At 46.5% G+C, this 26,491-nt stretch overlaps 2 protein-coding genes and 1 long non-coding RNA gene across 5 annotated transcripts in view; 1 reads left to right on the forward strand and 2 right to left on the reverse strand.

Annotated features, from left to right (window-relative positions):
* LOC104913722 (growth arrest-specific protein 7-like) overlaps nt 1–11,664 on the reverse strand; it is a 35,451-nt gene extending 23,787 nt beyond the window's left edge. Inside the window, exons 1-2 of one of the 3 annotated variants that reach the window (XR_004161699.1) lie at nt 11,650–11,664; nt 118–241 (exon numbers count right to left, since the gene is read on the reverse strand). Coding sequence is in view for 2 of the 3 variants with exons in the window: in XM_031556291.1 (XP_031412151.1) it covers nt 118–241; nt 5,683–5,715 (157 nt within the window). In the remaining variant the exon portion in view is untranslated. Of the gene's footprint in view, nt 1–117; nt 242–5,682; nt 6,066–11,649 lie in introns of those variants that run through there. The other 2 variants (XM_031556292.1, XM_031556291.1) reach the window with 2 other exon arrangements.
* Nucleotides 1–26,491, reverse strand: part of LOC104913726 (myosin-7-like) — a 448,286-nt gene that overhangs the window by 114,822 nt on the left and 306,973 nt on the right. The window lies entirely within an intron of this gene.
* LOC109370519 lies at nt 12,724–14,030 on the forward strand. Its single transcript, XR_004161708.1, has 2 exons — nt 12,724–12,811; nt 13,613–14,030. It is a non-coding gene; the product is annotated as an uncharacterized LOC109370519 (long non-coding RNA).

The raw sequence follows: 26,491 nt of genomic DNA on the forward strand, positions 1-26,491 counted from the left end.
CATTCATTCATTTTTCTAACTTCTGGGTGTAGCTCTTATCAAAACTAACTTGAGAGACAATTCCCTGCAGCAGATGTCTGCAACTGGGGTGACACATCTACTGGAGCCTCCACTTACCGTTCGTGAAGGTGTTCACATAGTACCTGCGGCCCTGGGGAGACATATAGCTCTGCCAGCCTGGGGGAAGATGGCCGTTCAAGGTATCTTCTCCTGGCTGAGGAGTTGCCTTTCTGGGCTTCTGCTGAGGAAAAAAAAGAAGAAAAAAAAGAAAGAAAAAACACAATCCTTTAAGTTGATATCTAGATAATGTAAAGCCTAACCAGACACACCTGGAAAAGGATCATATGGTTTAGCATTCCAGACTGCAAGACACCTAAGGAGTTCCATTCATTGCTCTTCTCATCTGTCCTATTCCCAGAACACAATTTATCTCCTAGAAATCTTCCCTTGGAGCACTGGGATACAGAATATTCTTTGGGAGAGAAATGGAACCCCTCTGTATTTGATGCTCCACAAGCACTGGACCTGTCCAGTAAAGGCACTCTTGTTAAATGATAAAGTGCAAAGCAGAAAGCAATCATCTGTCTGAGAAAGAAAGATATGCATGTGGCACTCTCATTTACACTCACATGAATATGCTGGCAAGTGAAAGCACTGGTCGTAAAGGTTCTGTCCAAATGTAATTTACAGGGGCACCATCAGCTTTAAACATTGTCAAGAAACTGCAGAGCCCTGTTGCCTAAAAGGAGCAGCATGCTGAAATACACTCATCAGTATGCTGATTAAATACTGACAATGTATGTAATTATCAGTGCATAGATTACTGATCCAGATGCAATCTGCATCCATATCATGCGGATGCAGGATGATGTCTTTATATGGCTATTATCCTGATGGTTAGGATCGAGCTCACTAGGAGAGATCCACATCTTTAAGAAGAGAAGGGGACAAGCATCATGCTGCCGCTCAGAACTGCAACGAGGGTTCAAGTGCCACCTCAGTAGTTCACAACTCAGTTGCAAGTCTCAGTGTGCTGGGGTTCAGGTTGGAAGGAAAGAAAAAGGGCATGACACTGTAACACCTGGTGATATCACCTCTTCCAAGCAGCTCTGGTGTTTCCTTGGTAGCGAGGGAATTACAGCAGCTTGCTGTCAGAACAGCAAAGAGGGCTTCAACCCTGTCTGTTCCCTTCAACCAGGGATGCTGAATGACAACATCTGGGATACATGGCCAGAGACTGCCAGTCGCAGACTCACAGGGCTGCAGCTATGAGCCCAACAGCCTCCTGCTGGCTCACATCCAGAGAACATCACTTTGTATTTTTTTTCACTCCCTACGGCAAACCAGGCATGTAATATACTAATTTTTAGGGGGTTTTGTTTGCCTTGCCTTAGAAATAAAGGAGAACAAGGAAGAACATGCGAAATTGAATTATTTATTCAACAGAAGCAAATCTCCATCCAAAAAATACCTTCTGATATGGTGGAGAGGTAAGAAATGACTGCAAAGGCAGCCACACTGAGGGAAAGCATTTGGCATCTGCTGCATATAATACTCAAACACTGACAAAATGAGTAGAGTTGTTAGAAAAAAACAAACCACTGTGATGTGCCCTTCTCCTACAGATCTGATTTCTGCATGAAGTTCCAACTCTGTTTCAACACAGAACAAATGGGACAGTTAGTGATTTTGGAGCCAAAAATATATTTTGCATTTCTCTTCAGTTTGAGAAAACTCTGATTGCAGTGGCCCTCAGGAGGTATACTGAACTTAAGAGTGATCTTGCATTTGTGTCTCATCAGGTATCTGGTAAAGGCAGATCACAGCCTGCAAGGCAGCCATGTGGACCCAAGACCAGTGTGAGATAAGTATTATCTTGACACTGCAGCACAGATTGTGCTTCTGCTGATTCAGATTTTAGCTCCTCTCCTGGGCAGAGAGAGAGCCTGGGAAACACAGCCGACCCAGTGTGACCAGGAGAAGACATAGAGGGGATCTTATTAATGTGCACAAGTATCTCAGGGGAATTATCAACAGGGTGGAGCTAGGCTGTTTTCTGTGGTGCACAGCAACAGGACAAGAGGCTCAAACTGGAACCCGGGAGGCTCCATCTGCATATGAGAAACAAATTCTTCAGTGTGAGGGTGGCAGAACCCTGGCACAGGCTGCCCAGAGGTGCACCTCCCCTGCAGATATTCAGACCTGCCTGGATGTGCTGCTGGGCAGTGTGCTCTGCATGACCCTGACTGATGCTGTGTGTCCCTTCCAACCTCAGCCATTCTGTGAGTCCGATTCTGTGGCTCTATAGAGTGCATGACTCAAATGAATATTTTGCATGCCTGAGGCTAGCACGGTGTTTCACACAACTGATCAGTAGGATCTTTGTTATCTGTTCCTGTTCCCTGTTCTGCTCTTTGAGGCTTAATGAAATCATGTATATGTGAGAAATCAGACCCTTTCACGGTTTATGTTGCTATTCAATATTTACTTTTGCTGATCTCAGCTTAGCATGCCAGGGAAACCTCTCTTACACATCAGCCTGCTCCAAGGCAAACGTTCTCATTATTGTTATACTTCTGCCTAGAAATGTACAAAATGAAATTCCTGTCTTAGTCAAACTAACACAACCATGCCTACTTTTCCATGGGATCCCTCCCCATGTGCCACTGAAATACCTCCGTGTTTCATACAGCCCTCCGTGAGAGCACCAAATCCTACTAACGAAAACACCGAAGTTGATGAATCTGGTATCCCAGCTTCATCTCTGAGTTATCTGAGTTCTCCTCTACCATGATGGTTGCTGACAGCGGTGCCTTGTTTCACTCAGTAATATCTCTCCCCACACAGCTCCAGAAATCACATTCTTGTTTCCAATTCCTTACAGCCATGTCTTGGCACCACAAAAAGGACCTGCTCGCACAGCCCCTGCCATACAAACACAGCACCCACCATCACCTTCTGTTTCATTTTATTCTCAGTCGGGACTGAAAATAGTTCCCTGCAGGCTCCCAAGGTGCAATGTCACTGGGAGCACCTGCTGCTTGCACGGGTGATGCAGACCAGCGCCTGCAGCACCAACCATGTGAACCTTAGACAAAAAATGTTTCTGTGCCAGCTGGCTTTGGCTGCTCCTTATTTGTGTGCTCTCCCCTGCCACACCGAGGAGCTTCTCCATTTCTGTCTCTCTCAGCCCCCTCCTTTCTACAGCTCCACCTAATGGAATGAAGCATGGGGAACTAAAAAGAACCTTCAGCAAGTGTGCCCCATCAGTGCAGTTACCCCAGTCACTCTGCTGATGGTTAAGAGGAATGCTGGCTGATTTCTGTCTACAGAAGTACCTCCCGAAGGGCCTTCCTTGCACTATGCCCACACACAGTCCTTATCCAAAGCATGGGTAGTTTTGTAAAGAAAGCCAAGACTGAAGGATGCTCGGAGGCTTGAGGTCAAGTAGCACATGCAGGGAAGTTCAGATCAGAACGGAAAGCAAGTCAGTTCCAGGCTATTTTTTTAACTACAAACCAGTCCTTCTAGTCCTTCTCCAAACATTTTCCAAGGGACAAGCACAGAGTAATGGAACAACTCCAGGGTGAACTCCTGAACACTCTCTACCACAGGATTAATGACCCTCATTATTGTTTGAAAAAGCATACTGAAGAAAATTGAAATTCCACAGTGCAGGAGTCTACTAGCTCCTGAAGAGTTCGGCAGCAGATTGGGATTCGCTGCTCAGCCTTGAAGATAACAAAGTTACAATAGACTATCTCAGCTGTGCAAGATGACCCCCTGAAGAGGAATTCAGGATAATCCCATCCTGGGTTCTGTTCCAGAATATAAAAGTTACAGAATTGTATAAACTTACTGCACACTTCCCACTTCTGTCCTTACACCTTCTTTGTCTCTTGGAGCTGAAATCACATCCATCCCTGCTCCTCGTTCTGTTTATAAGGCCCAATAGTGTACCCATGCAGCAAGAAGGTCAAGACAAAGTTTGGCACATTTTAGGGCCCCATGATATCACTTCTTTTCACACCATCAGCAAGCACCTGCACCCTGAAAGGACAGATACCCACTGGTTTGCTTAATGAAAGCTCTGCAATTACTCCAACATCCTCTGAGTGACCTTTTCAGTTGCTTCTGGTCTCCCTGGCAGACTGCAACAAAGGCAGAGGTCAGGTGCCACAGATGTGCTCTTAAATAAAAGCCAAGAGATGGAGGCAGACAAGAGAGAGTGGACACCAGTGTGACCACCATTTAAACTAGGGTGGAAAAATAAAAATAAAGAACAAAATTAAGCCAGTGTTTCAGCTCAGACCTCTGTCAAAATGTATCACTTCAAAAAGCATGCAAACATTATGTTTTGCAGTTATAATTCTATTTTGGGGTTGCTAATATTTCTACCATTGCTTCTGATTCTGCAAATGCAGAAGTGCTGAGAGCACAGCAGTCCATGTGAATGACAGTAGAGAGAACTGAACATCGGGAAAACACCAGCACTGCCAAATGCCATTCTAATCAACAACAAAACACTGGTTTGCTTGGGTGTACATGAACTATGGATATGTGGATCTCTTCCTTTTGTTTGTGAGGAATGTGATTCTAAACAGTAGCTCAGTATTGTGCATATTTTATCCCAACTTGGGGACTGCAAAAGAAGAGCTTCTGGCTGTGAGGGCCACTTCTGTATTAGAATCTCTAATTGATCCAGTGGAGTCCTCTCCTGCACACACTTGTACTTCCCATAGCAGCTCCACTCCCATTGGATACTCTGAGGGGGAGAAAGGAACTGAAAAAGGAACAGGGTAGGAATCAAAGAAGAAATGAAACTTGGTTTCACTCTCTACTCCTCAGCACCCTGAATTCAGTGAGAGATAGCAGGAAGCTCCGAGACAGATCATATGGTGTGGGGCAGCAGCGTTTAGGGCTGGGCTCTAAAATGCATCGCAGCCAGTAGTTTTGCCTGGCTCAGCAGTGCATCCTTTGAGAAATGAGTGTTGTGGAGGCCATGGGGACAGCGCACCGTCCCAGCTCGGCCAGGAGATCAGAGTCACAGTAGAGTGACTCTATTTTGCCTGGCAGACACAGTGCCATCCAAACCATTCCCTTTTTCCAGCATCAGCACAATCACATTTGAACCATACTTGCACACCCACACAAGAGGAGTTCAGACTAACCTGGCATGTAATGTAGGCAATCCTACTTACAGTGTAGGAGACAAAGCAAAGCCAGAAGGCAACACAGGGACAGGAAGCGACCGGCAGATGGTGTTCAAGAGCCCAGCTCTGAAGCTGGCACTGCACACACAGACACGCTTCCATCCCTCCTCCCCAAGCCCTGCTCTTAGCCCCTGCTAAGAGCACCTTCTGCCCCTGACTCGGATCACAGGAAAAGAAGCACTTCTGCTTGTACACTCCTGTCTTGGACAGCTTGGCAAGTCTGTGCCATCACTTTGATTTCTTGTTACTATTTTTAGGAGAATAAAAACAAAAAGGACAGTTTATGAGAACTGTAAATCACAATAGAGGACAGTCTGTACGGACAGGAGGTTTTGTTATTAGCAGAGTGCATTATGAACCAGGAGGCAAAGACAGGAGAGCAGACAGTGAGTGGAAGTTGAGACTAGATAGGCTCAGATCAAAAAGAATTTGTCAGTCACAGGGATAATTATCAACTAGAATGACTTACCAGGGGGCTGTTCACTTCTTGTAGTTCCTCCATCAAGATTAAGTTCCCCTTTCTGGAAGAAGTGCTCTATTCCAATCAGGGGAAAAGATGGGTCTCTGAAATCCCCTGATCCGGCCGTGAAGAAGCTGGGGCTGGGTGGGCTGGCAACCCTTCCTGTCTCTCAAATCTTGCAACTCCCACAGAGCCTTTGAGCTGGGAGAAACAATTAATGCCACTCCCCTCGCTGTCACTGCCGGGAATGTCACCAGCCTCTACACGGTGCTGGGGGGCAGATTTGGACCTGGAAAGGATGTTTGCAGTACATCATGGAGGAAACAGGAAACGTGAACAATGTGAATGTGTGACCCCAGCAAAATCCTTCTACATCTGTGTTTACTGATTGGAAAGGGGACCAATATGTCTTTCCAAACATTCAAAACCAAGAACACAAGCGCTTCTGTCCTATGAGATTCCCTAGAATCATAAACCCATTCAGCAGGAGCAACTTCGCGAGGAGCCACCTGCCCAGCAGGCCTTCTTCTCCATGACAAACATGGAGAAGTTTTCATGTGCTGTCTGCAGAAGCACAGAGACGGGAGTCTTCTGATACATGCAGAACAAAAAGGAACTGGGAATATGCATCAAATATCAAATGAATCTAAAAAAACTGGAGCTCTTCAGTACCAAATCACTCATCCTGGTCTCTCCCATGAAGTCACAATGCATCTCTCAGCCTGTGTCTCAGAAACAGTTTTCATTTCCCAAGTGTAGGATGCTGGCAGAGACAAGTATACCAGCCCCCAAAGTCAAATTCCTTGCAAATACAGTATTCAGGGGGGTGTTGCCATAAAGCAGAACTCTGGGCACACGTCTGCACCACAGCCAGGGAGCAGGGTGGGAGAGGAGGGGGGGCTAGGAGACTGCCCCCACAATGGAGAAGATAGGACTGGGTGGGAGATGGTGGGCATGGTGGTGATGGATTGATGGGTGGATCTGATGATCCTAGAGGTCTTTCCCAATCTTAATTATTATGATTCTGTGATTCTATGGAAAGCATCCACTGAAAGCATAACAAAAGCAAACCTAAGAAAGTAGTTCTATAGGATCACCCACCTAATCCAGGGCCCTAGCTCTGGTAGAAACAGAAATATGTGCTTCTTATGGCAGAGCACATGAACCTGACCACTGTCTGTGACTCATTCCGCCAGCATCAGATTCTGACTCCTGGGCATCAGCTAGGGGATGTTAGGGAGAGGACAACAACCAGGGGACAGAGCAGCCACCCCAGTGTGTCATAACCTGCTCAGGAGCCACAGTCTTAGCCGCAGAAGAGCATTTCATTTTATGCAGCCAAGTAAGGCAACACAGAACGAAAGGCCCACACACATCAGTCCATCCCAAGCTGACTGATCCACTGAGATGAGTCCAGCCTTGCTCAATAGAACAAAATCACTTCCCATTTTCAAACTGCAGGAAATCCCCTTTTCCCTTCATAGAGGGATCTCAAGAGGAAACATCTGTGTGCTTAAAAGCCTCATGGAGATGCGTTACCTCACACTGCACTCCAAAGGAGTGCAGCCCTGAGGCTCTCCCATACACACAGCCCAAGGTAAGGCAAAACAATCTCTGAACACCCTAAGCAAGGATCACCAGAAGTCCCTTCCAAATTCAGTTCTTCTATGACTGCATGGCCCTATTAAAGCACAGCACCCAGCCCTGGAGAATTTGAGCAACCTGAACTGGTGGGATGTGTCCCTGCCTGTAGCAGTGGGGTTACAACTAGGTGATCTTAAAGGTCTCTTCCAACTCAAGCCATTCTCTGATTCTATGATTCTATGAACAAAATGCAGTGCTACCTGCTACTGCCACTTACTTGAGTCATACTGCACTTCTGCTGCAGACCTGGTAGTATAGAGAAGGGCTGCAAAGTCCTTGCAGTGTCCTGCCCAGTGTCAGAGGATCGCTGGAGCAACAATCACCAAAATGCAGTGGAAGGAATGTAGGGACATAACAGGGAAAAGCTGCCACAACTCTGCACCAGAACAGCCCCTGTCCTGGGAGAAAAAGCTTGCTCTGTAACGACCTCAGTGAGCTGGTGTTTCTGTCTAGCTAAAAGTTCCATAAACACTGATCTTGAGAAAGCTATGCGTCCAATGGCGTGAAGCAGAATTAAGACCAATACAGTGTAGCCAAAGAACTGGGGTTTGAGTCTGCATCTGAGTACAGCTGATGCTTCAAACAGGATTGTTAGTGAGAGAAGTTCATGAAAACCCTCAGCAGTAGAGATGCCTGCACTGAGACACTGAGACCTGCACCCCTCCCTCAGAATGAAGCTATGAAGCTCCCACCCCAGAAATGCCCCACACGGGCAGGCTGGCCACAAGCACAGCCAATGCAACTCACACCATGGCAAACGGAAACGCCAGTGCCCCTCGGAGCCTCTCCAGCACTGCCCAGTCTCTCTAGCACATTGAGTCATTTTGTGTTTTCTTCATTTTTATGCAATCTTTCTTGCTCAACATTTGGTTTCCATGGTGTCATATACACTGTGTGAAACAGATTTATATTTAGAAAGTGGAATGGGTCATATGAGCTCACCCAGTTGTTATGGCAACAAACACAACTCCCGTTCATCTGCATCTGATGGCGCGGGCTGCTGCGGGAAGTGCCCCTCCATGGGTGGCCCTGCAGACACCGCTTCTGCAGCAGAAACTCAGCAGACGCCGCAAACGCAGATGTGGCCACTGTCTGCCGCAGCCCAGCGGGTGGCATACTTCTTCTCTGAGCACTGCACCTCAGCCCTGGTAACCTTCTGCCACACCAACCCACTTCCTCAGTGAGAAAAGCACCTTTCACCTGTGCCACCTGTTAGGGAATCTTGGTGTCACCTGTGGCAGCTTGAGCCAAGGCTGAGGAATGCACAGCACACACCCCACGTGCCGGCTGAATGGGACAGCTTTCATCTGTCCTAGCCCAAAAATCCCCTGCCCTGATAACTGTCCTTCCTGCCATCCCAAACTCTCTTCTATGCCCCTTCTTCCTAATTAACGTTAGCAATTTTGTGCAGTTGTTCTTTGTTGGTCTGGTGCACCAAGGCACGTATGGGGACAAGCTGGGCAAAGTTGCAGCAGTGCGCAGCAGTGGATCCTGACTCATGGGACACACGGCACCAAGTCTGGCCCAGGTCCTGCTGCACACAATGTCCACTCCTCTGCGAAGCAGAAGTACAGGGAGGCTCTTGGCAGTGGTTTTAGGTCTTTTGGATGAGGAGAACAAAGCTGGGTAGATATAAGAAGTAGGAGGGAGAAGGAAGATGGGATGTGGGAGAGATTCAGTGTGGGGAAAGAGTGTAGGAGTGGGGTCTGGACTTGGGGAGCACAGTATTCATGGAAGATAACAAAAGGCGCTTCTGATGTGGGGAGCAGCAGGCATGGCGGGAGGATGAGCACAGTGTGCACAGAACAACAGTGTAGCAGCTGGCTTTAGTTCTTCTTGATCCGCCTGAGCTCTCAACATGCCTTCAAGCAAGTTAATCACTCTCCCATGCTTTCTTTCCAGTGTGTTCATAGCCAGAATGCTTCCCTGTCATGGTATTTAGCGCTATGTGACAAGAGTGTAGAGTCCTGGCACTGAATGAGCAACCAAGAAAGGGGAAACAAAGTACCTACCACCTTCATAGCAGGCAATGCAGTCTCGGAACAGCCTGCTCTGATTAAGAAAGGCTGTCTAGAACATGATGGCCACAGCTACAGGTGCTCATGTATTCCAATAATGGATATACTATAATGAATGTACCCACAGAAAGCTCAGGAATCACCCATAATAAAATAGATGGCCTGTTGCTTTTCCTTTCTGTGCTAATGCTAACCCAGTTACCAGACAAATCTGCCCTGCTCTCTTTGAGCAGCTCCCCCTGGCTAGTGTCATCCAGCTGAACTATGTATGAAAAGTGACAGGCCATAGTGAAACAGAATGGGAAAGAAGATGCAGGAAGCCCCAGCAGGTAGAAACAGGAGCTAGCACTCCAATGGGGAGCCTCTCTGAAGTGGTCTGGGGAGGCCAAAGGCATGAATGGCCAAGGAGGAGCCCACCAGACACACAGCTGTGATGAAGGGCTCAACTGCACAAGGGAGCAGAGAGGAACAATAAGAGCAACACAGCAGGACAGTGATAACTGTAGAACCCCAAAACCAAATGAAACAGAGCACTCTGCTTGGCTCCTGACCTGTGCAGAAAAGCAATCAGCTCTATCATCTGGAGTAAAAATCATCAACACAAGTCAGTGGAAAGACTCTGTCGACCATCTTACAGATGGTACTGTCTTTAGGGGTTTGGGCTCATGAGAAGAAAGCAAAGCACACTTTAGGACTAAGCAAGTCCTGGGATGTTTAGGGAAAAAAACAAAGATGGGTGAAAGGAGGAATTCAGGTGGTTTGGGGCAGAGCCAGCGCAGAAAAATACCTGCATCTGATCACTGCAGTCCATCCTGTTGTCGTTTTATAAAACACCATTTCCAGCTGTGTTCCTGGAAAAGAAGCTTTCTATTCAGTGTGTGTGTGCATATATGGAGGTTAATTACTGCCAGCATCAGGAGTGGGGACCTTCAGTCACTGTGCATCTGGAGTGCCAGCAACTGAAACCATGAGAGTACGGGTGTACACTGTGGTTGCATATCAAGATGGTATGATACTCAGGTATCAGAACAGCTGTGAGTAAGGGCCAGACACTGCAGAAACTATTTGAGTTGGCTACTTGAGGGCCCGGGAGGTCCAGTCCTGATCCTTGCAGGGGCTGTAGGTTCTGGGAATTGTCTGAGATCCATTTGCTTTTGTGTGTCTATGTGAAAAGTATACACATGTATCTAAAAAGGGAAAGGATGAGACTATTGGTGCTGTTTGTGAGAGAGCTGAATGTTTCTGTCAGTCTGAATCTGTGCAGCTGGCCATATGTATGTAAGTAATGTATATGTGCAGTGCTGTCACATCCCTACTGTGAGTACACGCTTAGCCTTGCTGCTGCCTGCACCTGGGGACATGAAGCTTTCACAACCTCACCTCTGCTGGTCTACCAGACTCAGCAGCTCCAGGCACAGTGCACACACACTTCCCAGCCTGCAGGGGTGGGGTTGCAGCTGCTGACATGGAGGACATTTAGCTGAGGTGGAATAATCCCAATCCAAAACAAAACTGAGACATGTGTCTGTGCCCTGCTACAGTCCCTGGAAAATGGGGGATCGATGCAGACCACCTCACATTCATTCCATCTTGCAGAAGCTCAGCTCTACGTCCATTCAAAGGCACCTGGTCGTGAAGAGAAAACAGGCAGATATCTGCATATCTGTGAGGCTTTGGGGACACCCATGAGAAGCTGGTACATATGCACACCACACAGAACTTAAGAGGCAAGCGCAAAAATGCCCAGAAGGACTGAGAGAGTACCTCTCATCCATTCCCAAACACAGCTGTGTCAAACTGCATCCCTCTAATATGGAGCAATCCCTCACAGCAGTCTGCTGCCCCATAGCAGTCACAGAATTTCTCCAAAATACCTGTAGTCCTTTTCCTTCTCAAATAGAAATAATAAAGATAACACTCTCCCACTCCTCTTTTTTCTTCTCACCACTGATGTTCAGATTTAATACCTTGCATCTAATTTCCCAGCTAGCAAAGCCAATATGGGCTATGGGGATCTGGGGACACTTTATTTGTTTGTACACAACCAGCTTGGGTCACCAACAAGCAGCACATCCAAGTTTCTGTTATTAGGAAGTGAAGCTGTGATGTCTTCCCACCATGCTGTCTCAAAAGAACATGATCGTAGAATCTTAAAGTGTGGCCAGTTGGGCCAGTCTCACAATTACCATGCCAAAGCTCTGCATGCTGTTACACATACTTAGCTGACAAACTTTGATATGAGCTATGACACCCCCATTTTCTCAATAGGAATTGAGACCCAGAGCTCTGCACAAGCTGCCATGAGCTGGCTCACCTGAATCCTAAGTGTTCCCCAGGAAGGGGTTATTGCAGCAATGTGGGAATGTGTAGGAGAAGCTACAAGACTGGGGATAAGGCATTGCCAGCACCTCGTAAGCATTTGGGCAGCCCCTGGAGCTCAGCCTGCGGCACAGCCTGAGGCATCCTCCTCCACTTGCTGTGCTCCAGAGCACATTCCAGCTCCATTTGTGACATCAGTATTTGGTACGAGGCAGAGCACCAGGGCCAAGCACTCTGAAGGGCTCTGTTGTCCTATGCAGCTTGGGACAACAGGCCTTTGTTGGGAAAATCTTGTACTGTAAGAGTCATCCCACATATGCCTGGAAAGTCACAAGGGCAGGCCAGGCCAGCTGCAGCATTACTGCTTGTGTCCAGCTGGAAGTGACAGACCTACCTCTGAGGGACTGCAGAGCATGGCACATGCGGAAGTCAACTGGATGCTCAAGACGCAGCCGTGGAGCTGGGGCACGCTGTGTGCTCTGGGTGATCTACACTGGGAAGGAGACTGGAAGCAGTTAAAAAAAGGACATCTTCCATGGCTGCCTAAATTTGCAGCCTGTCCCTGTGCTGCTTAACTCAGTGCGCTTATGACTCTCACAGCCTTGCAGTGCACTGTGACTACAGCATGGAAAAGGGCAGCAGAGAAGTCAACAACAGCAGGCAAAGAACAGGCAGAGAGCTGGGCAGCACAGCAAATTCTGTGCTGCTGGGGCCCTGGGAGAGCAGCTGGTTCTAAAGAACTGAAACACCTGGGAACAATGCCAAATGTTTTTATTCAGAACCTCCACTCCTTACCTTGTGGGAAACTTCAGCCTGGCTAAGCTCCTCATCCATAAGTCCTGACAGAACACACTCTTCTCAGCCCAGGACGAAGCCCCAAGCGTCTCATACAGAAATGTGCTCAGCCTGTCCAGTCAGGGCCAAAATTCATAATGATGTGGGATCAGATGCAGTTTCACAGTTAGCTACGGTCACCCCTAACATAGTGCTACAGGACTTGATGACACCGAGCTGTGATGCAGTCAGCACGCTTGGGATGCCATCCAGAGAGACCTAGACAGGCTGAGCAGTGGGCACAGGGGAACCTCAAGAGCTTCAACAAATCTGAGTGCAATGTGTTGCACCTGAATTGCAGCAATCCCTACTACCAGAACAAGGTGGGGGATGAAAGGATTAAGTGCAGCCCTGGTGAAAAGAACTTGGGGGTACTAGTAGATGGCAAGCTGGACATCAGCCAGCAACGTGCCCTCGCAGCCCAGAAAGCCAACTGTATCCTGGGCTGCATCCAAAGCAGGACAGCAAGGTGAGGGAGGGGATCCTGCCCCTCTACTCTGCATTGTGAGACTTCACCTGGAGCACTGCATCCAGACAGGGAGCCCTTAGTACAGGAGAGACATGGAGCTGTTGGAGCATCACAGAAATTATCCCAGAGATGGAACAGGGCAGGCTGAGAGAGCTGGGGCTGTTCAGCCTGGAGAAGAGAAGGTCTGGGGAGACCTGAGAGTGGCCTGTCAGTATCTAAACAGGAGCTGTAAGAAAGAGGACAAACTCTTTAGCAGAACCCTGTGGTGACAGGACAAGGGGAAATTGTTTCAAAGTAAAAGAGGGGAGATTTAGACTGGAAAATTTGTTTTACAATAATGGTGGTGAGCCACTGGCACGGGTTGCCCAGAGTGGATGCCCCATTCAAGGAGATGTTGCAGGTTAGGCTGGACGGGGCTCTGAGCACCCGACAGAGCTATGGGTGTCTCTGCTAATTGCAGGGGATTTGCACTACATGATGTTTAAGGGTTCCTTCCAACTCAAATGATTCAACGATTCTATGACTTCTGCAAACAGAGACCTGTTTAATAGCTGTTTAAATAGGAAAAAGCTGAACAAAAACAGAAACGAGATGCGGCAGAGAAACTTCCACCTTGCTCACTGCATGGCTTTTCCATTTCCATCCCTTGCCTCAGGCCCTGACCTGCTGCATGGCACCTCTCCACACTTCGTCTCTGGACCTCAGAGCCCCACTTGAGGCCCAGACAAGAGGGCTGCTCCTGCCTCCCCGCACTGCTGAGCCCCTACCAGTTTGTGGGCCTGGAGGGTGCTCCACAGCTCCCAGGACTACCAGCACCTGCTGCAGCACTCCACCTGACCCAGAAGCACAGAGCCAGGCAACAGAACCCAGCATCCACCATGGCAGCAGCACCATGAGACCACTCCAGCTTGGCACTGGATGGCAGCAGGACAGCGTGAGCGTGGTACCACCGTGGCAGCTCCTAGCAGTAGAGGCATTTGCTTTCACGGTTTGCATGAACATTCTTCCATTCCAGCAACACACAAGATGCAAAAAGAATTAGTAAAGTAAAAATAAAGCAATAATGACAAAACTGTAGGTTTTTCTGTCACCTCACAAGACGTATCTTCTCTCAAGGGCACAGTGCATCTACACAGCACTCCTTGGTAGTCACACACTGCTCACACACAGTCGTGTCAGGGCTTTGAGTGCTTCATCCCTCAGACATCTCCACATGCTTTTAATAAGCACAATTCTGCTGCTGTGCTCTGCAGCTTCCCAGGCACGAGGAAATAGTCCTGTCACAGCCCACAGCTCGTATCTGTTCTCTTCGGAAGGAAGGGATTCTCCCTAAAATTATACAGGTGCATATACACATAAGCACACAGAGCAAAGTTAAGGCTCCACCTCATCTGTCAGCAAGGGATATTTACAGAAACATTGTGTAGCACGTAAATAACTGCAGGTTAGTAGAAGAAGTGAAAGCAACATGGAAGAGTCTGTGCTGAGACTTCCACAGCTGTATTCTCCTTTTGAGAGAGGTTAAAGGGTATTCTGAGATTGTCCAAAGGATAACAGTGTGGGATAGTGATTGGTATTTTTCTTTAATTACTTATTTAATGACTGCAAATATCCTCTCTTTTTAGGAAGAATATTGAGACTGAGTCCCAGAGAAACCTATGTTGATGATCTGCATGTTTACAAAGATATTTTTATTACAAATATTATCTCAAAATCTATGCAATTAAACTAAAATTGGAATAGTTGATTCAGATTCTGTTCCTGGCCCAAGGACTTCAGCAGAGCTACTAAGGCTCTGGCATGCTGCTGCATTTTCCTGCACTTTAAAATGAAAATTGCTTCTCCCTGTCAAATAAAGCTCCCATCTACTCTTGCATGCAGCCTGGACAGGACTTTTTATTTTCAATTGTCCTTTGCTTTTCTGGAGTGCTGCTTCCTTGCAGAGGAAATCTGTTGTGCAGCCCTGACCTGATATTCCCTAGATTAAATGGCCCTCCACAACCATAACTTCGGGAACCTCAGATGCAGAGAAAACAATGAAATGGCCAAGAGGCAAAGTGCTGCCAGATGCACATTCCTGCACACTCCCTCATAATCCCTCTCAGGCGTGGGGAATGTAACCGTTTTTGCCTGAAACTCTGCCGTAAAGCATTCTTGGACAGACACACTGCATTGAGCTGTTGTTTTTGCTGCTATCAAACAGTACAACTCTTCATAAATATGCAAACAAAAGGTGAGATAAGGAGGCAGTGCCCGGCACTTGCCATGACCGGAGCCCCCAGGCAGGGCTATGTCTCACCCTGCCCCACCACCACACCAAGGGCAGACAGGCGGATGCGCTGCGTCCGGACAGGCAGGAGGGGCAGCAGCCAGACAGATGGACAGGCAGTGGCCAGACAGTCTGACAGACATTGGCTGCCCTGGGGGAAGATCCCAGTCATGGCTCAGGAGGGGCCTGCAGGACAGGACATGGGCAGTGAGAGCAGGGCTGGGGCTTTGAGGCACACCACCATGGGCAGAGACACCTGCTGGCATGAGAGGATATTATTATTCACTTTAAAACTTCTTCCCAATACAGGTGTGGAAAAAAGTGCAGGAAAGGTAGTAACATCAGCTTTCTGGAGCCGACCCTCTGCGTACTGAAGCAGCCAGGGCCTGGCCATGAGGTGAGGGCTGGCTGTGCCTCCGCAGCCCACAAGGACCCTCATAGTGCTCTCTATGGCCACTGTCTCCCTCAGGCTTTCCTGCCCAGGGGCTCTGCTCCTCCTTCTGGCCCTTCTGATACAGAGGACGCCCAGGTCTTTCCCATATGCCACATTCACTGTTAAGTGAGCTGACATTTCAACAGACCAGGCAATCTGTGACAACATGGATGCCTCTTATCTCTGACATACCACCACTGACATGAAAGGGTCTGTTCACATATACTTCCTAACTAGTAGCATAACCTTGAGCATTTGATAAACCTCAGTTTCTTGTCCTCAGAGCTACTGCTCCAAAGGCAGTGCAGATCTCATTTGCACAGCTTATCCCTTTGAAATGAAACTTCACGGTGCAAGAGTTCTATCTGAGAAAAGTATCCAGGTCACCACACCTGTACAAATTCATTTAGTCCTCGAACAATCCGTATGGGGGAATAACACTGAACCCAGCACATGCAGGCAGCAGGAAGGGCTGCAGACACCAGCAGTGATAAAAGCACTGGAAAGAAAGCACCAGCTGCTGCAGCCAAGCAGGTCCAGGGCAGCAGGAGCTATCAGTCAGAGGTGATCGGCTGCAACCAGGGCAGACACATGCAATAAAGTGGAGCAGGCAGAAACATGGACAGGAAATAAGAAGATTCAGCTCGAAAAAATGGAAGTACAACAAAACAAGCCCCAAAAACCCTCCTGTGGGAGGGAAATCCTGGGAAACAGTCATCTATGATTTATGATGTGCCCCACCCTGAGCACAACCTCAGAAGAACACATCACTGGACTACCTCTTTGTCAAGTCACTGCTCTCTTCCACTAATACTGATTTAGAGGAAATTAATAAAGTCCCCATTTCAAAACTGCCGTATTTCCCTCTTGACACACCATTCCCAACCGGATTTGTCCAGACTTCAAGCCTCCAGTTGATTGTATATGAGGATGCTTCATCCCAAATTGATTTACACAGGACAGAAGCACTTCTTGGAAAAAAGGCCAGTCTTAAAGCAGGGGTATGCTAATGGACAACCAGTACGTCAGTGATGTGTGTATGAAATTATTTTGCTGGGAAGTAGTGCTTCCCAGAGGCTCTGGGTAACAGCGGCTCAGAGGTTGTGCACAGGATGGGGCACATCATAAAAAGGCAAAACACGCAATATCACTTATAGAACTCGAAGAAGGAGATGGAGTCATGAAGCAGCCAGTCTATATTACAATTTCTAGAACAAAAGCTGAATAAATTGTTTACTAATGGACTCTGATAAGAGAAAAAATATATAATTAAAAGCCTACACCACTTTGTCACAGATAGATCTGTTAAATGAGTCTGATCACCTGCCTGAGCACTAATGTGAGATGAAAAACAAGACTGCCACCTGAGAGATATGGACCTGGTAGGCTGGATTATGTGCCAAAGTCTGAACTTCATTCTTCAAGATAAGAAAAACTGGGTCATCCAGAACAGAGTAAAAGCCAGAGACCTGTAAGAAATGACCTGAAATGAAAGAGGAAAGGCTGTTTAATATAGAGGAGGAACAAGCAAGAGGGAGTATCTCAGATATGCCACAAAGCTGCTGAAAAAAAAAAGAGAGAAAGCATGGTTTATTTTCCTGTTCATAATAGGTAGGATAAAAATGAATTTCAGTTGCAGGCAGAAAGATTCAGCTTGAACTTCCTTAAAAATAGACCAGATAACTGCTTTTCAGAAATGATATACATACTATCAAGCCTTGTGTGAAGCAAAGGAGAGAGCCTATGACTATAGCACGATACATATGCATTCCCTGGGCAGGTGTGTTCAAAAATCACACTATGCAGATGTTCCCTGAGGTGGCTTGGAATGTATGCACTTGTATTGCAAATGGAAATAGTTTTTAAAGTAGGGGACTGTGTATTGAGAAGAAAACAATACCTAATGTAAGGAAATGCCAACACTTGGAGCTGAAAGTTACAGAGTGGAGGGGGGTATGTAATCTTACTGAATGCATGCGTACTGCAATCTTTAATAACATTATCACAAACCATTTTCTTCCATACGCCTGTGATGCGTAAATTATGCAATTACTGAGAAACTGTTTAACAGTACAGTTTAACATTTCTGTCCTACAGGGGATAATTTATTAGGAGGGTAATGGATTTGGTTGAGAGAACAACCATTTATACTTAGAGCAACAGAAAACAAGGCCCTAGAGATCATTGTGGCATGGGTTTTACCTCTCTTTAATCCTGATACTAAGAAAAAATACAAGTCATTCAACTACCATCAGCCAAACCAGTAATATTTCCCCATAGAGACACGAAACACAACAGATTCAAAGAATGCAGTGGGCCTTGGGGCAGTTTTGCTCTCAGTCAGTTCTGAGATTGGTCATGTTTCATTTGCTTTAACAAGCCAAATGCAAGAGGAGCTCTTCAGCCCACTCTGAAGGAGACAAGCTTCTGGGGTGATCCAGTAGAACTTTCCCAGCCCACATAAATAAAGGCATCGGAAATGCCACTGGAAATGAAGGCACTTGAGCACCAGGGATACAAAGTCTTCGTTTTTAAGGAAACCTAGTAAAAGCTTGGCTTGAGGCAGCTATGATCCTAGATCCAAGCCTGTGCTGTGTTATTCAAAGGATTCTGCAGATCAGCAACCTTGGATTTGTACTAAGCCTGTGCAACATAGTGGTCCCTGCCAAAGCCTTCGGGCACCACAGCACACACACGCTTGCAGCAGCTGAAGGTTTCTGTCAGGGCTGAAACACAGAGCTGCTTGCTTCCAGCACAGAGCTGCAGCAGCAGCACTGGCTCCGCAGCCATCCTCCCTCACATCACCTTACCCAGCTCTCAGCACAGAATCACAAATCACAATGCATCTGGAATATACTGAGCTGGAAGGAACACGAAAGGATCACTGCGTCCATCCCCGGGTTTCAAACAATTGTTCAGTCCAGTTGTAAATAAGCCCAGAATCAAGTTTGTTATCATCTATTTTTAGAATACTGGAATACATCCCGGGATGCTTTTCTGTAATATAACAGATATTCAGACTGTATTTTGTATATAACTTTATTCACTGGCTAAATAAGTCGGTATGTACAGGATTGTTTATATGGTGAGTGTAAATTTATGCTACTTAATCAGATAAACCCACAATCCCAGATGGAGTTTGACATACTGGTGAAATTTATAAAAGATTTCCATTAAGACATGGTAATTTTAGGTAACGGGATACAATACTTCTTATGAGATTAGATAATTAATATTGTCTCTTTTTGTAATAAAAAATGATAGAAGGAAAAAATTAAAAACTTGTGAATCCTAGCTTTAGATTTCAGAACTTGAAAAGTAAAATTTTGAGAAGGTTATTTGCAAATTCATTTTTGTCCATAAAAATCAGGGAAATATTGCTATTATTCTGTCTGTTAATAATGTCTATTAATATTTCCTGGATCAATAATCTTGTCCTAAAGAAAATGGATTTTGTCTTCAGTGGCTGTTTTTTTAGAAGGAATAACCAAACACAAAAGGAAGTTCCAAAAAAAAAAAAAAAAGTCTAGTAACTGTATATCCAAGTTCAAGCAGATATCCAAAACTTAATATCCAAATCTAATACAGCTCATTCCAAAATGGAATTTTTAATACTGTTCACATCAATAGCCCCAGGTATTTTTCTCCTTTTCATTATAAAGACCTGATTAGCAGAAATATATATTTTAACTTTTAAATGTTTTAAGACAAATGGGATGACACCTAACACTAAGTAAATGGCATTTTATCCACAGGCCAACCTCTGTTCTTATGTGGCAATATTACCTTGAAGAGGTATAGAGAAATAATTCCTAGACTATAAACCCTTTCCACATGAACAAGTGAACAACTTGCACAGCAATCACAACCTTACTTGCAGTTGAGGTAGTCTGAAGCTGGGGTTTGCAAAAAACTGTAATTATACAAAGCAAATTCTGATGAGTCTGGCAATCACATCTCATTGCTTTAGATGGGATTCTTAAGGCCTGGACTGGTGTTTCTGTGAAAAGTATCCTATTTTGAATCTATAATGAATGTGATATAGAGGGTTAGAAGTTTCCTGGCAGCAAGCTGCTGTGCTGTGCAGAGCAGAAAAAGCAGAGAAGCACTGCAACACAGCTTTTGATACGGCTAATCTAGGAGCAAGATAAATGCCCTCAAAGGAATACACAAAAAAGAAAGCTCCTGAGAAGTCAGTCATCACTATCAGCAGCTTGCCCTTTTCAGAGTACCTTACCTTCTGAACCACTTCTCTATGGAAGCTGTGCATGAAGGTCCACTGTCACAGCTTCACCTGAAGTATTTTGTGAAGTTCTGGGTTCCATAATATAAAAAGGACATCAGGGCACTGGAGAGCATCCAGAGGAGGGCAACAAAGCTGGCAGAAGGGCTGGAAGGCATGTTCTGTGAGGAAAGGCCAAGGACACTTGGGTTATATGGTTTGAAGAGGAGGAGGCCGAGGGATGACCTCATTGCTGTCTGTAACTGCTGAGGAGAACCAATGGGAACTGATGATAGGACATGTGGGAACAGCACAAAGCTTCACCAGGGCAGGATCAGGCTGGATTTGAGCAAAAAGCCCTGTACTGTGAGGGTGGTCAAAGACTGGAACAGGTTCTGAGTGAGGTGGCTGACGCCCCGTGCCTGTCAGGGTTCCAGAGGTGTCTGCGTAATGCCCTCAGTAAGGTGCTTTAACTTGGTTAGCCCTGAATTGGCAATTGAAACTGATGATCTATGAAGGTCCCTTAAAAACTGAAACTACTCTGTTCTATGAAGTCCGCAGGACAACTCCTCTGTGTCTTCTGTGGGACTGAACACGCTGCCTGAATATCCATGTCAGGGAGACACAGGCACGGAATGAAAGCAAAACAAAAAGAAAACAAAATGGTTACGATTCATACCTAAGAGACACTTTCTGTCTTCTAAAAAAACTACTTGCACTCTCATGTTCTGCTGCAACAGAAAGGAGTCAGAAGCCACAGCACAGCACTGCAAGTACAGGCAAGTCCCACCTCCTTCAGGACACCAAATGGCAGCCTTGGCCTCACGCCTAGGAGAGAAGCATGACAACATAGAACAGATGCTGAATTCAAACAACAGACTGATAGCAACTCTCTCAAGCTCCAGAACTTTGAGTTAGCAATAGGAAGAACAGCTTGGCAAAACATGAAAACTGCATTTCAGTGTGCCTTCTCATGAAGAGAGTCATAGAGTTCTGTGTGCAGGGTTATCAACACTCAGCTGGTGAAACCTTCCAGTTGGGTACAGCACTGCAGAGTTCATCTGAGTGAACGCAGGTGCCTACAACTGTGCCCCAAAACCACTGGTGAGAAATGGAAGATTCAGATCCTTCCAGCCAGGACATCTGAAAAAGCATTGGGAGAGCTCAACTCAGATGTAACTCCTTCTCATCTGACTATAAAGCAATGTAACTGTTTTGTCTCTCTAAAGTAAAGTAAGGTGAAATTATATTTCACTGTCTGCATGTTAGACTGAGAAGTTTTTCCTCCAGAGCTCGCCTGTCTGCCTACACTGGATCATAACAGCAGAAACAGCCCTCAAACCTGCAGTCAACCTGGATTCCCTTTGCTTGCTTTCCTTTTGCTTCCCCTGGGCTCCTGCCTGCTGACAGCACAGACAGCCTTCCCTGGCAAGCAGGAGGATTTTTAGTGTGGAGCCTGACACCTAACATGCTCCCCAGGAACTGAGAGCTCTAAGTTTGAGTCCTCTCAGAACAAAAGAAGCCATATCACCAACTTCCCGCCCTCGAGCTGCTCGCGTGCTGCAAGAGGTGGTGGTTAACAGTCTCCTCTCTCTGTAGCTTTTAATAAGGCGTGAGGCTCCCTCAGCAAGAGCTGTCAAATGCATGTGGTCCTCCTATGCAGAGCAAGGTTTAGAATGGACACCTTGCTTTCCAAACTCCTCCTCAGAGGAACCTGGTTCTGGCTGGACCCGTTTCATTCTAGATTGTGTGCTCAGCTGGACTCATCCTGAAGCTGTAGAGAGGCAAGAGAGGAGCTGGGCAACCCTGAGTCCAGGCTGTGAGGCCCTAGGGGCAGACCCAGCAGGCACTGAGCTGCCTTGCAGCATCCCCACTCCCAGCATTCCCTTTGAACAGGCTCTGGTGATCCTGCAAGCTCATCCTGCAGAAAGCCACCCAGGAAAACAGTCAGTCACCTCCTGCTAAGACACTTGATTCACAGAGGGAGGCTGCAGGGGCTGCACAGGCCTGCTGCCAAATGTGGGCTAGGATTAAAGAGCAAAAGAGGATCGAAGGGCAGGCCATACCAAACCATACCAAACCATATCAAACCAATCTTCCATCCTGCCAAAGCCACTCAGGCAATGGCACCAAGGGGACAACCAAGTTCTGAGCCTCAATATCCCTCACATTGGACTCAGTATCACAGGGCCAGTTGCTGAGCGAGAACAGTGAGAGCTGATGGACGAATGAGGATCAGCAGGATCTGTGTTGCATCTGTGACCCTTCCCACCTTCCCACAGTCCTCATGCTAAGGTTCTGTCTCTCCCCACCTTCTCTGGTGCAGAGGTGCTCCTGCCACAGAAGCTTTCTGTTGTCCATCCCATGTTTCTGTAATTGTCTGGATTAAGAGAATAGTTGGTGTGATTGCAGAAGGTATTCATTCCCCTGGTGAATCCTGCACAGTTGCAGGACCTCACTATGTGAAGAAAAACAAAGCCTGAATTATGTGGGAAATATGGGAGGTCATCTCATTAATATTCATTTAATGTTACTATTACTGTTCTCCAGCATAATATTGTTTAAAAATACAGAGAATTAATAACTTTGCTGTAACTTATGGGTCTCATCCTTAATCTTGTGCTCTTCAAAGAGGGAATCTCTGGAGCCGAAAACCTTTTTCTCCTTTTTCTCAGGATGCTTTGAGCATGGTCTGCACTGAAAGAGAAATTCTTTAAACAGGAAGCATGGCCGAGATCAAATTTAGTTTCACAGGAACAGCTTTCAGATCTGTCTTGCTCTTTTCTGGGGTGACATATTTAACTCCTTCAACTGAAGAAGCTGCCTTCCTACTGCTGGAGCCGATGCCAAGCAGACAGGAAAAAAAATGATTCAATACCAAAGAGGGCTTACAAACTTAGAAATAAATGTCTCACCTTGAGAGTAGTATGTAGAAATTGTCAAGGAAAAAACTTACAACAAATGAAAAATTGTGTCCTGTGTTGCAATGATCAATTCCTTGGCAATATTCTGATAAGACGATTTAGGCAGTTGTAATTTACATGACAAAAAGAGCATAATAACACAGCTTGGATGTACAGGCTCTATCAGAGTTTTAGCTGTAAACTTGTTTGTTAAAATAAAAGGGGGTATTTATAAGGATTTTAGATGTACTGCTTTTCAAGCTATAACAAGCTGCCCTTCCAGCTGCATGCTATGTGAACAAAGGAGAAGCAATGATTACAAATTATGACCTAAACATGTTTGCTTGGCACCTGACATGGCAGGTAAAACTGCTCATGACAGTGCAACAGGCAGTTGCACTGAAGCTGAACAGTCTTAACAATTCTTGTGCTGCATTTCTCAGCAGAGGTGTACACCAAGAGGTGCTGGGAACTACACTGTTAAATAAGCAATGGAACCACCCAGCAGCCCTCCATCGCACAGAGCAAGGCAAAAGTTTCAGCCCACATCACCTTTATTTTTAAAAAAAGCACTGAACACTGATTTTGGCATACATCTCCGAGTGACTGAAAGCGACAGCTTGGAACACAACAGAACCCTACATGAGCACTGGATAGCAAGGTAACACAAACAGATCGTCACAGAATCATAGAATCATTGAGGTTGGAAAAGACCTCTAAGATCATCTACTGCAACCCACCATTCCCACTAAGCCACATCCCTCAGAGCCACATCTGCATGTTTCTTGAACACCTGCAGGGATGGGGACTCCCACACACCCATGGGCCCATTGCAATACCTCACCACTCCTTCAGAGAAGAAATGCTTCCTAACAGTTAACCTGAACCCCCCTTGTGCAACTTTAGCCTCTCACCATATAGCAGTCATTAAAAAAAACCCTTGGATTGGGTAGTAGATAACTTCAACAGAGTATCCATCAATAAAGGCCACATTGGCTTTTCTTTATTGATAAGTAAGTCCAGGGCAACCTTACAGACCTGCAAGGCTGCAGCGTTGGTGATTTACCACTAATCTCTACAGTTTGCATTACTGGTCTCACTTCTTGCAGCTGTGGCAGTGTAACTGCACAAAGTCTCTCCAGTTATCCAGAGAATAGAATGGACTACAGATGCTAGCTCCTGCAGGGTGATGCAGAAAGGCCTGTGCATACACATTTGGAGAAACTTGCACCAATTTCTGCCAAGATCCAGGCAATGCCTGCTGCTTGCACACATGGCAGCTTGAAATCCTTGCAGGGACAGTCTTCCCACTGCAGCCACTCCTGTAGAGTGATTTTACTACTATTGATGTGGGAATTAAATGCAGAGTTACATGGAGTGTGGGGGGGTGAGGCTATTCAGGCACAGTGTTACAATTTAGGACAATGGCACCCTATCACAGAAATAAAATACATTTGTCTCTACACAATGAAACTGAAGAAACTGTTTGGACTGCAAATCTCTCCTCAGTTGAAATTTTCAACCAGTAGCTCTCTAAAGAGTGGTATGGGTTTCAGCCGGGTAGTCAATAGGCTGCCAAAGACAAAGGGTGATCGCTCTTCTATTCAGATAACACACAAGAGAGACAATAGTCTGGATTATCAGAGGTCCAAAAGGACCAGGGGATAGATGTACCAAACAGAACTCGCTACTTGTTTACTCTCAAACATCCAAACCAGCAGACACAGCACACAGCTCCATGTGTGAAGGGGCAGGTTCAGCAGATTAAAATCCCTGTGCAAAAATCTGCTCTTCCGAGATGCTGTGACATCAGACATGAATCCTTTGCAATGCACCGGCTTCTGAATGTTGGAAGATAACACCGTCTGCAGTATCACCTCCCACTCAGACCTTGCTCTCTGACTGGTTCAACTAGGCATTAGAGAAGGCGTAAAGAGAACGTCCCGGTGGCAAGCAGCTGGATGAGCTGGCATCACAGCACCCTGAACACATAACTGCTTCTGAGGAATGCTGAGGGTGCAACAGCTCTTCCCTGGTGCAGGGAGGGTAAAGCATGAAGTCTGTAAGGGGATAAAAAAAAAAAAAAAACAGCAGAAGATTGCGTAAGATTGGTGAGCAGGAAACCTTCCATTCCAGCAGTGAGGGAAGAGCCTGAGCACAGCAGTTCCAAGTAACCTTCTCAGCATGCTTCCCTCCCATGGAGAGGGGGAAGCTCTCTCCCCTCCACTGGATCCTCCAGCACTGCAAGGCAAATCAACTTCTGTACTGGGGAAAAAGAGTTGAGATTCATTTGCTCCAGAGGCTGACAGTGGGGCTGGAAACAGTCTGGATCTCCTGAATGTCTGTTCACCAGCTGCCAGGGCACATCTGCTGAACCCAGTGGTGCTGTCAGAGCTCAGGAGCAGCCATGCTGCACATGGCAGCACGAGGGGGAAGGGAGGAAGAGGCTCAGGCATGTGACTTTAACAGCATTACATAAATCAGGGACACTCATGCACACACTCAAAGAGCATCAATCAGTGCTAACACAGAGAGTACTGCGATTCCTGCTTTCATATTTCTCATCCTAGAGTCACAAAAGAGCTATTTCTAGAGATCCACATCTCGTCCAGCACAAAGCCACCCCATTCGGTGCAGCCAACTTCATCCTCTCTGTTCCGGGAATCACCATCTTTCTAGGTGCAAAGCCCAGGAGCCCATATTTTGCACAAGACCTAGTGAACAGCACTTGGATCATCTGTGCATGCCAGCACCAGCAACACCTCCAGTCCTACCAAAGCACCGAAAAGCAGAACCAACATTCCTCTTCATCATTAACTCTGAGAAAAGAATGAGACCCCTTAGTTTCTGAGACACTGAGCCTAATGCAAAGTCCACTGAGGTAAGCAGAGAGAAAGGAAAATGAGGAGGCAGAAGAAGCCTTCCCAGGAGGAGATATGTGCAGCTGAGGCTGTGGCACTGTTGGTTTGTGATGCAGGCAGCCCAGCTCTCCATGCAAGCAGTTTGCAGGCAAACAACAGCCTGCAGGCCAGACCTGACAAGATGTGGGCAGCTTCCCATGTGACACTCATGCAAATGATTTAATGAGATGATCTGCTTATCTAAAATGATCTACACATGGCTGCAAACTCTCTCAGCCCAGAAGATTTGTGTGGAGCAGCTCTTGGCCTACAGAAGGGAGTGTGGTGAACACCATGCTGTTGAGTCATGGTCACACTGGAGCTGGCAGTCCCCATGCTTCCCAGATCATACTGGAGTGGTACTCATTTGGACATCCAGAAGGAGGGAGCAAGCACATAAGACTGTGACAGAAAGAACACTGCTGGGCATCACTGAGTGGAGCACCGTGACCAAGTTCTCCAACGTACCAGAAGACAAAGTACCACAAGAGAAGTTTTCAGTTAGTACACACTGAAGTTTTCAGTTAGTACACACTCCACAGACGTGTTCCTGATTCGCAGTGAGGGTAGCAGCTGAGCCTTCAGGGCCTTTCCCCTTTCACAGGCTGCCTGCAGCCAGAGGATGGTCTTCCGATGTCAGTTTTGTGTCTGTAAAGCTCCAACATGATCAGCAGATCTCCTGCTCTGCTCCAGCAGAGATTCTGAACTCTGAGATGTGGCAGATCCCACCTCAAAGCTGACAAGATGCCAGATCAGGAGGTCATAAATGAGAAATGGTGGAAGATGCTGTGTTGTTTCCTATCTCCG

This window comes from Meleagris gallopavo, chromosome 20 (assembly GCF_000146605.3).
Source record: "Meleagris gallopavo isolate NT-WF06-2002-E0010 breed Aviagen turkey brand Nicholas breeding stock chromosome 20, Turkey_5.1, whole genome shotgun sequence".
In the NCBI taxonomy this organism is placed as follows: domain Eukaryota; kingdom Metazoa; phylum Chordata; class Aves; order Galliformes; family Phasianidae; genus Meleagris; species Meleagris gallopavo.